Here is a 14,469-nt window from a genome sequence, read left to right as displayed (position 1 = left end):
CACAAAAATTATATATATCATTCATTTTCTTTTCGGCTTAGTCCCTTTATTAATCTGGGGTCGCCACAGCGGAATGAACCGCCAACTTAACTAGCACATGTTTTATGCAGCGGATGCCCTTCCAGCTGCAACCCATCACTGGGAAACAATTATATATATATATATATATATATATATATATATATATATATATATATATATATATATATATAAAAATATAAATTTCTCAGTGAATAAAGTCAATGTATTTTTGTGCATTAACCAAAACAGATTTATTAAACTGATATATTTATTCAAATAATATTTTAGTCACCAAACATCTTTAGAAATTGAAAGATAATACAATTAAATTCAAGCAAAATATTGCAAAAACAAATTACAACCTACAAAATTTCAACAAGTTTTTCCATTGTTTTGTTTCTCTTGATTCTTCCTCTTTTTTAAATTAGTTTTTAATATTTTTCTATAAGATATAAATTTGGGTGGACTTGTTTTTTGGATTGTTATCACTAACAAAAAAAATTTTTTGTTAGATAACCTCCAGATCTGGCTTCAGTACTGACTAATCTAATGTATATGCACAAATATAATATTGTAAAGCTTCCTAATAAAAATCTAAATTTAAAAGAGAGATTTGTGAGGGGTGTACTTAATTATGCTGAGCACTGTGTATATATATTATTCCAGCCAAACCAAAAGAAATAGGAATAAATAGAAGTAAAATATATTAGAATGTACACTTTAAAAAATGAAATGACAAAAGGTCATGACAACAAATGTTTAACCTGTTTTATTAAGTTCAACTTAATATTTTTTGTCAGTTTGACTAATTTCATTTGATAAAATCTCATTTGATTCAACTAAACAATTTAAAGCAGTAAGATTTGTTTGCAGTGTACTGTAAAATTTCCTTGCTCTGTTAAACATCACTTAAAATAAAAACAATTTAAATATCACAGGGTGGCTAATATGTCTCTATGTTTCTAACATTTCTGATCCATTTTACTTTAAATTATGGTGCTGATAATGTAATTTGGAATAAGAAAACTAAATTATAAAACCGTAGCATGTTTGTTAGTGATTTTAGACACCAAAACACGTTAAACAATCCCAATATTTTCACTTTCCCAATGCTTCAGTTCAGTGGTTATTTACCTGATTGCTGGTAGTATTTCCATAGAGGGATTCAACAACATCTGCTGCTCTTTTAAGTAACATTTCCTAAAATTAAAAGAGAATAGAATAAAATATAAATTATCTCTCCATTCAAGTTTGTATATTAATGTTTATAAGTATACAAACATAAGGTTAACAAACCTTGGCCAATTTATCAGGGTCACCGGGATGTCGAGGGATGAGCTTTTGGAGTCTCTGGAAGCCGTAGTCAATAGTTGGCTCATTCAGAGCTAGAGAAAACCATATCAAATGAGACTCAATTTCTGTCTTTAACACATCCAAGTATTTCACTAGCTGCATATAACCCATATTACGTGATATTTGTGATCGTGGACCACAAAACCAGTCATAAGAGTCAAAATACTTCACATGAAAGCGGAATAATGAAGCTTTGCATTGTTGTATGGTTAGTATAGGACAATATTTGACTGAGATGTAACTATATGGAGAATCTGAGGGTTCGGAAAAATCTAAACATTGAGAAAATCATCTTTAAAGTTGTATAAATGAAATGCTTAGGAATGCATATTAGTTTTGATATATTTACAGTAGGAAATTGACAACAAAATCTTCATTCAACATGATCTTTACTCAACATCCTAATGATTTTTGGCATAAAAGAAAAATCTGTTGTTGTTTTTTTTGTCTATTTCCAAAAATATTCATTCATTCATCGTCCTTTGGCTTAGTGTCTTATTTATCAGGGGCCGCCACAGCGGAATGAACCGCCAACTATTCCAGCATATGTTTTACACAGTGGATGCCCTTCTAACTGCAACCCTGCACTGGGAAACACCCATACACACTCATTCACACTCACAGATATATACAATACGACCAATTTAGTTCATCCAATTCACCTATAGCACATGTCTTTGAACTGTGGGGGAAACCCGAGCACTTGGAGGAAACCCACGCCAACACGAGGAGAACATGCAAACTCCACACAGAAATGCCAAATGGCCAAGCCGGGACTCGAATCAGCGACCTTCTAGTTGTGAGGCGACAGTGTTAACCACTGAGCCACCTTGCGGCCCCTAACATAATACACTTTGTCTAGACGTTTATGTTTCTGCGTGAGTATGGGAATGAATTTACCTGTATAAATGAAGCGTCCTGGAGCTCCTTTACAAAACTGCTTAGATTTGTAGGACAGCGTAACTTCTACAACTCCTGGAATGTGTCGAGGTGGAGTCTGAACTCGAATTGCATGAGGTGTGATCAACTGCACGAATAATGAGAGAAAAACAAGTTGTTAAAATTTGTTACACATTCTTGCTCCTTCATTTTTAAGCTAGTTAATTTGACACTGCATGGTAAATTTCAAATATTTCCCATTCATTTACTTTCAACTGGAATGATATTGAACAAATATATTATTTAACATGCACTATTAATGTATTAAAAATCTTAAATATTATTATTTATAAAACTTTTTTATTATTGTTCAACTTTTAAAACCACTGACAGAGTTGACAGTAACAGAGCTGACATTTTCCACCATTTTAGCTTTAGCAAAATGCTAACCTCCAACTAGATACTATGGCATGACTAAAACTAATTGTTATAGTATTTTCATCATATTTTTCTTTTTAAAAATAAAATGAAAGATTTACTGAAATATCACAGTAACAGAGTTGACCAATAATCAATATACTCATGGTGTATCTCAAATTCAAGAGAGAAAAATATAAATCACATGCATATGAGGAAGTGACATTACTTCGAGTAAGTCACATGCTTTTTGTATCCGTGCTTTACAGATTGTTCTGCCTTTTTATATCCAATGTAACAGAGTTGACCAAAATGTTTTTTTATATAACTGAAATTAAGAATAAACAGATGTTTTGTGCAGATATTTATTTAACTTTGACTAATAAACAAGGAAAAAAGTATGAAAATTAGGCATAATTATGTCATAATAGCTGAAGCTCAGTGTATGATTCAGCAGGCTTAAAAGTAAGTATAGTGGGAGATTGTATTTTTATCCCTAAATACATGATTTTTTAAGATAACTTGATATAATTTGTTATATTATTTAGCAATGTTTTTATTAAACTTGCTATTTTTGTTGGTAATAATACACTGTTAATGTTTTTTTACTGGTTTACTGTCGAACGGCTGTCAGTAAGGCCTTGTTTACACTGTCAGGTCTTGATGCCCAATTCCGATTTGTTTCCTACGTATATCTGATTTTTTTGCCTGTCCATTTAGACGTTCTTTTAATTGTGACTCATATCTAGGCCCACACGGAATCTGAGCATGCAGAAATCTGGAAATTTTCATAGAACAGATCCGATCTGTCACATATGAGCAAAAAATCTGAATTGGGTCACATTTAACTGGCAGTGTAAATGGGGCCTAAGTTACTGTAGATTCTACAGGAAATTGTTAACAGTGTAGGTCTATTTTGCAAATGCAAATCTAACCACAAATCTAGAATCACCTATACAGTTAATAAATACCTCGCTCCACACTAGCATGCTCCCGAAAACCACCTGCAGACCATCGAAAAAGTTTTCCCCAATCACAATAACCATAGCGCCACCTGTAGTCCAGCCTTCGCTAGGGCTGATGGCTTTGATACATGGAGTAGCTGTAGAGTACAGAGAGAATAAACCATCAGAAGCATTAATAATACAAGACGACGTTACAAGATTCTGGTGATAAGCAATTTGGCTTTATCCACCAAACACGATGCGACATGACACGACAGAAACATTTAAACATCATAACCATTCATTTAAATATCAAGTCACTGTACTCCCAACAAAATGATTAGGAGTGGCGTGTGTATTTAGGACACGGTGTTAGAAAGTCACCATGAAAATACTTCTTCTTGCAGATTATAAGCACATTTATAGTGGAAAACCTTCCTACTCTGTAAAAAAGATTCGTAAACTAGCAGTCTTCAGTATGTCATGGTTCATGTTCATTTCCTGATTATAAATGCTTTTCAATTGCATTATAGGACCTTGATCTTTCTCTAAAAACAACTTTTGATGTTTAAGAAAAAGTTGACTATTATAATTGTTTGATATTGAGAGTGAGATATTGGCTCTACTTTTAGACACGCATTTGTAAACTGTTCTTGTTCCCTTGGGGGAATCCTCAACGCCATTTTAAAGTGCGTTCCACTTCATAAAGTGAATGAGGGAAGCTTACATGGAATTACCCTTGATTCCTTGATTTTGACCAAGGGAGTGAGTCGGCTTTATATGTCCACTTCGGTACTTACTGTATATGTCCCAGGATACAATTTGTTTGGAAGTGTAGTTTCCAATAGCGAATGGACATAAAAAATTGGACTGAAATGCAACGTTTGTCTGGGTTGGTGTTGTAAATTACAGTTGAAAACCTGGTAATAAATTGCCTGTACATTTTCTGTTATTTTTCAGACTTATTTCCATATATACACCACCTCTAAGTTTTAGGAACAGCAAATAATAGCTTGACTTCTACATCTCTGCAGTGACTCCAATAACTTAATAATAAAGTCCACTGGAATGGCAAAGAAAGCGTTCCTGCAGGACTCCCAGAGTTCATCAAGATTATTTAGATTCATCTTCAATGCGTCCTCCTTCATCTTACCCCAGACATGCTCAATAATGTTCATGTCTGGTGACTGGGGTGTCCAATCCTGGAGCACCTTGACCTTCTTTGCTTTTAGGAACTTTGATGTGGAGGCTGAAGTATGAGAAGGGGGGCTATCCTGCTGAAGAATTTACCCTCTCCTGTGGTTTGTAATGTAATGGGCAGCACAAATGTTTTGCCATCCACTCTGCTGATCTCTCGCACGCCCCCATACTGAATGTAACCCCAAACCATGATTTTTCCGTCACCAAACTTGACTGATTTCTATGAGAATCTTAGTCCATGCTGGTTTCAATGTGTCTTCTGCAGTATTTGTGATGATTGGGATCCAGCTTAACAGGTGATTCATGGGAAAAATCGACCTTCTGCCACTTTTCCAAATGATCAACTAGAAGTCAAGTTGTTATTTGTTGCTCTTACAACTGGGATAAATGACAAGACTTTTGTCAGGTAGTGTATAATTCATAACTTGTACAATTTATTGTTTCAAATTACTAAAGTGACCCTGGTAAACTGCAAAGTTGAATAATCGACAACAAATGTCATCAGAGCAGAGATAAAAGTCCCATAATGCAACTCTTAACATACCTGTAAATAAACACAAAATTTGAAAACAGTTCATTAAAGTAAAAATGAATAACCAACGATATCTCACGCCAATTCGAAACTTCTAGATTCGTAAGATCTCATTCATACAATTTAGTACGATTTGCTCATCCTTCAATGATCGGTTTAGGGGCGAGGTTTGGGGCTACGCCCTCTACAAATTGTATATTTTTGTTCATTTGAACTCATATGAATTAAACAAATTAGCCACTAAACTGACGAAATGTAAAATAGACATTGGGCTGAAATATAATTTCTTATATATAATCTCACCGTATTCCATGTTATTCTCCACCGTCTCGTTTGGATCCATTCTACGAGAGCGACGCCCATGCTTGGAGTTGTTGTGTACGAACATATTATCTGAAATGGCGAGAACAGGACCGTCCACGCAGACCGTGGTGGACAGAACCACCTGTTGGAAAATAGAGAAAGACATCTTAAGGAGGAGATTCACACTTTATTTTATCGCACAATTAACAAACCATTAACTCTAGCTCATTAAACTCCTAATTTGCTGTTTATTAATAGTTAGTAAGGTAATAGCTGGGTTTAGGGAAGGGATGAAGATTAACATCATGCAGAATATATGCTTTGTAAGTACTATTCATTCATTTTCCTTCGGCTTACTCTCTTTATTTATCAGGGGTTGCCACAGCGGAATGAACCGCCAACTATTCCAGCATACACTACGGATGCCCTTTTAGCCGCAACCCAGTACTTGGAAACACCCATACACACTCATTCACATACACACTCATACACAACGGCCAATTTACTTCATCCAATTCGCCTATAGCGCATGTGCTTCGGCTGTGGGGGAAACCGGAGCACCCGGAGGAAACCCACGCCAACAAGGGGAGAACATGCAAACTCCACACAGAAATGCCAACTGGCCCAGCCAGGACTCAAACCAGCGACCTTCTTGCTGTGAGGCGACAGTGCTAACCACTGAGCCACCGTGCCGCCTTCAAATATTCAATGTACACCAAAAATAGTGCTGCAGACGAGAAAACATCTCAACACATATGAAGACTAGCTGCTAATAGGCTGCAAGAACAGAAACGTCACACACACATACTCCGAAGCAGATGTAAAGCAATGCACGGTAGGAAGAGCGGATGAAGGGGAGATGAAGAGTCAGATAGTGGCTGCAGCAGTGAAAGACAAGTGGGAGGAAGTGAAGCGGGAGGGTCCCCAGTGAGCACTTCCTGGGTCACAGAGCCTGACCTTCCCCATCTGGAGCCCATCACTCAAATCCTGACAACTTCCTGAAGCATCTCGGCCCATTTCCTCATCATTCCTGCTCTTCCCCTCTCTCTCTCTCTCCGATGAGAAATTATGCTCAAACTCTTCATATAATTCATTATCACACTTTTCCATTTATCTAAAACTACACTGAGACACAACTGGTCCAAGAACATTCAATTCAATTCAAGTGTATTTGTATAGTGCATTTCACAATAATTATTGTTCCAAAGCAGCTTTATTAAAGGTGCACATTGTTGTATTACAGTCAAATTCGTTATTAGTTACTATAACTTTATTAGTCATTTAACTTCAGCTAATTAAATAATAACTAATAGCTTTTGACAATTAAAGTTCATATATATAAACATAGTTAACCTACATTTATATAGTATATAGATGATGTCTGTGGACATGAAGTGTATTTGTGTATTAAGTGTATGATACCAGAAGTATTTGGAACAATATTTTAGACAAAGAAGTCTCCCAATTTGGTTTATTTGTCTATATATGGTATATACAGTATAAAGAACTACTGAATATGATACCATGATTATTTAGAACAATATATTAAAAGAAGTCTCCCAGTTTGGTTTATTTGTCTATATTTACAGTATATAGAACTACTATATATGATATCAGGTTGTAATTAGTACAATATTTTATACAAAGAAGTCTCTCAATTTGGTATATTTGTCTATATATGGTATATACAGTATAAATAACTAAATATGATACCATGATTATTTAGAACAATATATCACAAGAAGTCTCCCAATTTGGTATATTTGTCTATAAATGGTATATACAGTATATTGAACTACTATATATGATACCAGTTTGTATTTAGAACAATATTTTACACAAAGAGGTCTCCCAATTTGGTCTATATATGGTATATACAGTATAAAGAACTACTGAAAATGATACCAGTTTGTATTAAGAACAATATATTACACAAAGAAGTCTGCAAATTTGGTCTATATATGGTATATACAGTATATTGAACTACTATATATGATACCAGTTTGTATTTAGAACAATATTTTACACAAAGAGGTCTCCCAATTTGGTCTATATATGGTATATACAGTATAAAGAACTACTGAAAATGATACCAGTTTGTATTAAGAACAATATATTACACAAAGAAGTCTCCCAATTTGGTCTATATATGGTATATACAGTATAAAGAACTACTGAAAATGATACCAGTTTGTATTTAGAACAATATATTACACAAAGAAGTCTCCCAATTTGGTATATTTGTCTACATATGGTATATACAGTATATAGAACTACTGAATATGATACCATGATTATTTAGAACAATATATCACAAGAAGTCTCCCAATTTGGTATATTTGTCTATATATACAGTATATAGAACTACTATATATGATATCAGTTTGTAATTAGAACAATATTTTATACAAAGAAGTCTCCCAATTTGGTATATTTGTCTATATATAGTGTAGTAGTAGTATATACAGTATATAGAACTACTATATATGATATCAGGTTGTAATTAGTACAATATTTTATACAAAGAAGTCTCCCAATTTGGTATATTTGTCTATATATAATATATATATAGAACTACTAAATGTGATATCAGGAGTATTTAGAACAATATATTACACAAAAAGCCTTCCAAATTTGGTATAATTATCTATATATATGGTACTGTATATGCAGTATATGGAACTATTGTATATGATACCAGGAGTATTTAGAGCAATATATTACACAAAAAAGTCTTCCAAATTTGGTATAATTACCTTGTGATTTTTTTATTAAGTATATTATTAAAACAAGATTGCTAAAATTAGTTTGAGTAAAAGGTTAGTTTTGTTTTATTCCTCATTAAACTACTGGTGACACTTCCTTCAAATAAAAAATATTGTCATTTAGAGCAATTATTTAGCATGAAATATCGAAAAAATAAAGATGGCGTATTTTCAGATACAATTGAAGAAAAAAAATGAGAAAATGTTATTTATTTTTAAATATTTCTGCTGTTTGACAGAGCAGGAACATTTTTCACAGTATTTCCTATTATTTTTTGTCATAATCACATAATAATTTGCCAATGCGGTCTTCAAAACTATCTTATGTCAAAAGGAAAAACAAGATTATTTAGCTTGTTTTAAGTAACAACTCACTTATTAATTCATTCATTTTTCTTTGGCTTAGTCTATATTTCAGAGATTGCCACAGCAGGATGAACTATCCCAGCATATGTTTTTACGCAGCGTATGCAGTACTGGGAAACACCCATACACTCACATTCACACACACACTCATACACTACGACCAATTTAGTTTATTCAATTCACCTATAGCACATGTGTTTGGACTGTGGGGGAAACCGGAGCACCCAGAAGAAACCCACGCTAACACGGGAAGAAAATGCAAATTCCACACAGAAATGCCAACTGACCCAGCCGGGACTCGAACCAGCAACCTCCTTGTTGTGAGGCGACAATGCTAACCACTAAGCCACCGTGCCACCCACAACTAATTTAATTTGGGCATATTAGGTCTTAAAACAAGACAATATTTTTTGCTTGTCTAGAAAATGCTTCTTGATTTAAGAATGTTTAGATATTTGGACTGGAAACAAGATGAAAATCTTAAGTAAGAAAATCTTTTTTTTGCAGTGTGTGAATTATCCCTTTAAAAACATTTCACAAATAGCATTAATTACATATAGTATGAACTGAGCATACCTGAAATCTCCGCATGTCTCTGGGGTTTCCTGCCGTCTTCAGACAGTTCTGATTGCACTTCAGAAAAAACTTCAAGAAAAATCTGAGGGAAAAAAACAAAACAAAACGTGTAAACCCAACATGTTTTATTCAAGACGAGTTTTACGGTAGAGACACTAGTTGTCTATTGTCATTCATTGTATAGCATAAGGTTTGTATAATATCTATGGGTTAAAGTCAAAATCAGTAGTCCTCCTGTGAATTTTTTTTTTTCTTTTTTGAATATTTCCCAAATTTTGTTTAACAGAGCAAGGAATTTTTCATAGTATTTACCATAATATTTTTTCTTCTGGAGAAAGTCTTATTTGATTTATTTCAGCTAGAATTAAAGCAGTTTTTAATTTTCTAAAAAACATTTTCAGGTCAATATTATTAGCCCCTTTAAGCTATGTATTTTTCGATTGCCTACAGAACAAACCATCATTATACAATAACTTGCCTAATTACCCTAACCTGCCTAGTTAACCTAATTAACCTAGTTAAGCCTTTAAATGTCACTTTAAGCTGTATAGAAGTGTCTTGAAAAATATCTAGTCAAATATTATTTACTGTCATCATGGCAAAGATAAAATAAATCAGTTATTAGAAATGAGTTATTAAAACTATTATGTTTAGAAATGTGTTGAAAAAAATCTTCTCTCCGTTAAACAGAAATTGGGGGAAAAAATATACAGGGGGCTGATAATTCAGGGGGGCTAATGATTCTGACCAACTATATAATAAATAAAATATCAATGCTCATCATAATATCTACTGCAGCATGAGCTCTCTTTTTATCAGTGTCTAAAACAGTTGGTCTGGTCTTTATAAACTCCACCTTCTGAGAACCTTCTCTACTCTGACTGTTCAGAAGGTCCAGTTTGTCACAAAAATAAACAAACATTCTTTACACTGTAAAAAATAAAAAGGCAAAAAGTCATGACGACAAACATTTTTATGAATCAGGTCAACACAGTTCTGCAAAGTTTATCTTAAAATGTTTCGATGACTAGAAAAGTTCATTTGATTCAACAACAAAAAAACAAACATTTGTATTTTTTTTTACTGTTTACAAAATCTGAAATTCAGCACTTCCAAAATATTCATTCATTCATTTTCCTTTGGCTTAGACGCTTATTTATCAGGGGCCGCCACAGTGGAATGAAGTGCCTATTATTCCAGCATATGTTTTACACAGCGGATGCCCTTCCAGCCACAACCCAGTACAGGGAAACACCCATATACTCTTGCATTCATTCACACACTCATACACTGTGGCCAATTTAGTTCGTCTAATTCAACTATAGCGCATGTGTTTGAACTGTCTGGGAAACCGGAGCACCTTGAAGAAACCCACGCCAACACGGGGAAAACTTGCAAACTCCACACAGAAATGCCAATTGGCCCAGCCAGGACTCAAACCAGCGACTTTCTTGCTGTGAGGCCACAGTGCTAACCACTGAGCCACCGTCTTCCTCAATATATTAGATAGATATTGTTAATGAACAGCTAATGACCACAGACGTTCATTATGCAGATATATTACAAACATATGTAGATTTTTGATGGTGATGAATTTTTATTTAATGCCATGTCAGCAGCAAAGATTATTTTCATGGAAAAGCATTTCATTATTAAATATACAAAAATAAAAAACAACAAATTTATGATTGCATAAATTAAATAAGATTTTAGCATTAATACTTGATAAAATTTCTACAAATTTTAACAAAGCGACACCTTGCTAAAAATGTCCTTAAGAGAGTTCATTTCATGTAGATATTAAAACCATTTTAAGGTCAATATTATTAGCCCTATTAAGCCTTTTGTTTTTAGGTTGTCTACAGAACAAACCATCATTATACAATGACTTGCTTAATTAACCTAACTTGCCTTATTGATCTAGTTAAGCCTTTAAATGTCACTTTAAGCTAAATATTATCATCTTGAAAATATCTAGTCAAACATTATGTATTTTCATAAATAGATCAAATAAATCAGTTATTAGAAATGAGTTATTAAAACTATTATGTTTACAAATGTGTATCTTTCCGTTAAACATAAATTGGGGGGAAAATATACAGGGGACTAATAATTCTGACTTTAACTGTATATACAATACCAGCCGAATCAACTTTGAGTAAATAAAAGGCTTAAAAAGAAGTGTCAGGATGATTCATGAAGATTATTATTTTCAGAATGATGGAAATGTAATGATGATTGTTAAGTTAAAACACACACACTGTAAAACCCAACAGTCAACTTTATCAAATAAAATGAGTGTAGTTAACTCAAAATTGACTGAAAGTTAATTCTACTCATTTGAAAAGAGTCTTGAACTCAGTGTTGAAGATAATGAGTTAATTAAACACCTCAATACTTCAGCATAAATGGAGTAAGTTCACAGTACTCATATAGATTAGGTTTTTTTTTAACACAAATGGTTTGTAGCAGTCGGTTTCCTCAATCGGTTTAAGTTGCCTTAACTTATTGGGTTTTACAGTACTCAGCTGGTTTGAGTTCTCTTCATTTATTAAGTATGTGCTTAAATAGCTTCTTTTACTCAAATGGATTAAGTTCACAGCACTCATTAGGATTAGTTTTTGAACTTAAATTGTTTGTTGCAATCGGTTTCCTCAGGTGGTTTGAGTTACCTTAACTTTTGCACTTTTACAGTGCACTAAAGATAAAATCAGCTATTAAAAATGAGTTATTAAAACTATTATGTTTAGAAATGTGTTGAAAAAAACTTCTTTCCATTAAACTGAAATGTTGGGGATATGTAATAATTCAGGAGGGCTAATAATTCTGACTTCAACTGTAAATGTAATTACTTAATATTACTCAGTTGTTAAATGTATAGTTACACTGTAACTACGTCACCTTAAAATAAAGTGTATCCCAAAGTAACATTTCACCGGTCATCGCGATGCTCTATTAATATGCTTTATTCTTGGTTGGACCATTTTTTTTACACAAACCTAATTATTATCATTGTTAAAATCACATTTTCCTGCTTTTTCTAGTAGTCTATTTAGGTAATTTTTTAAAGCAACAATATCTTTAAAAATAATAATGACATTTAATAAAACTTTTAGGAACAATTGAAGTATTTAAAGTTTATTTTTCCAATAAAATGATCAGTTTTCTTTCTGAATCTTCTTAGTAACACATATAATCACCACTGGCCTGCTGTTAAATGAATCACTAAATCTCAATACCACAACAGTGCAAAACTGACATTGTTATTATTAAACTTTCCCTTATGACACAGCTGAGAGGGGTGCTGTGCTGAAGCTGCGAGGTTTCGCTAGAGTCCTAATTAATTATGCAAGATGGGTCTAATTATGATGCAGTGAATGGATACATGGCAGAAGGTCCAAGGCAGTGAGGCTTAGAGATTTGCATGCTAAGTGAGTGGGGGAGTGACTAATGCATGTTAATGTGTGCTGGGACCATACGCCTGCAGCTGGGTCTATCATTTCATAAAGAGCTGAAAGTTTGCCTTATAGTTAAAGTGAAGAGAATGATACACAGAGCCTGGGTCATGACAATGCAATGTCAATGAAGTTTCTTTTATTTTAAAAAAGTCCAGCTAAAAAGGAAAAAGCACAGCCAAAATGGTGAAAATACACTGCTATTAGTTTTACATCCATTATAAAAATGCAGTGTAAAAAAGGCTGGGTTCCACACACTTTGAAATTAATTGAGTTTTACTATTAGTTTTTACAAATTAAAGTGCATTGAACATAAATCAATTAAGTTGTCCTCAAAAAAAACCTCAAGAATTGAGTTGTTTCAGTTTATTTTAAATAAGTAGTTTGAACAAAGAGTAAACATCATTTTTTTTGAGTGTGCAATGGATATTTTACTTGCATGAAGAGGTGTGAAAAGTATTTCTTTGTTACCAACATCTGGGGAAAATTTTAAGTCAACAAATACAGTTGAAGTCAGATTTATTAGCCCCCCTTTGATTTTTTTCCTTTTTTTGAATATTTCCCAAATGATAATTAACAGAGCAAGGAAATTTTCACAGTATGTCTGATAATATTTTTTCTTCTGGAGAAAGTCTTATTTGTTTTATTTCGACTACAATAAAAGCAGTTTTTAATTTTTTTAAATCCATTTTAAGGACAATATTATTAGCCCCTTTAAGCTATATTTTTTTGATAGTCTGCAGAACAAACTATCATTATACAATAACTTTTCTAATTACTCTTATTTGCCAAGCTAATGCAATTAACCTAGTTAAGCCTTTAAATGTCACTTTAAGCTGTAGAAAAGTGTCTTGAAAAATATCTAGTCAAAAATTATTTACTGTCATCATGGCAAAGATAAAATAGATCAGTTACTAGAAATTATATATATATATATATATATATATATATATATATATATATATATATATATATATATATATATATATATATATATATATATATATATATATATGAAGGGTTCAGATGCAAAAACCTTTAAGTGCCGTCTGAAATTTCCATTTAAAATAAAAAAAGCCTTCTCAGCCTTCTTTATGTTGAGTTATTTCACTTTGAAAACCATGAAAATAACTTATTCAGTGAAATTACTGAACCTAAACACTGGAGCCTAATAAAAATGCTCATTTTATAAGAAAATCACAGACGGCATTTAGAAGTTTTTTGCATCTGATCTCTTCATACATACAGTTGAAGTCAGAATTATTAGCCCCTCTTTGAATTTATTTTACTTTTTTAAATATTTCCCAAATGATGTTTAACAGAGCAAGGGAATTTTCACAGTATGTCTGATCATATTTTTTCTTCTGAAGAAAGTCTTATTTGTTTTATTTGGGCTAGAATAAAAGCAGTTCTTAATTTTTCAAAATTATTAGCCCCTTTAAGCTATATTTATTTGATCTACAAAAAAAACCATCATTATACAATAACTTGCCCAATTACCCTATCCTGTCTAGTTAACCTAATGAACCTAGTTAAGCCTTTAAGCATCACTTTAAGCTGTATAGAAGTGTCTTGAAAAATATCTAGTCAAATATTATTTACTGTCATCATGACAAAGATAAAATAAATCAGTTATAAGAAATGAGTTATTAAAACTA

General features: G+C 32.8%; 1 protein-coding gene across 2 annotated transcripts in view; it reads right to left on the bottom strand.

Moving 5' to 3' along the window:
• ebf2 (EBF transcription factor 2) overlaps positions 1 to 14,469 on the bottom strand; it is a 61,313-nt gene that overhangs the window by 7,003 nt on the left and 39,841 nt on the right. For both annotated transcript variants that reach the window (XM_056458783.1, XM_056458784.1), the window contains exons 7-12: positions 9,357 to 9,438; positions 5,650 to 5,791; positions 3,642 to 3,772; positions 2,275 to 2,401; positions 1,318 to 1,406; positions 1,156 to 1,221 (exon numbers count right to left, since the gene is read on the bottom strand). In XM_056458783.1, the coding sequence (XP_056314758.1) occupies positions 1,156 to 1,221; positions 1,318 to 1,406; positions 2,275 to 2,401; positions 3,642 to 3,772; positions 5,650 to 5,791; positions 9,357 to 9,438 (637 nt within the window). The remainder of the gene's footprint in view (positions 1 to 1,155; positions 1,222 to 1,317; positions 1,407 to 2,274; positions 2,402 to 3,641; positions 3,773 to 5,649; positions 5,792 to 9,356; positions 9,439 to 14,469) is intronic.

The sequence above is a fragment of the Danio aesculapii genome, chromosome 5, assembly GCF_903798145.1.
Source record: "Danio aesculapii chromosome 5, fDanAes4.1, whole genome shotgun sequence".
Lineage (NCBI taxonomy): Eukaryota > Metazoa > Chordata > Actinopteri > Cypriniformes > Danionidae > Danio > Danio aesculapii.
The sequence above is the reverse complement of the archived record's forward strand: the minus strand, read 5'-3'. Positions and strand labels throughout refer to the sequence as shown.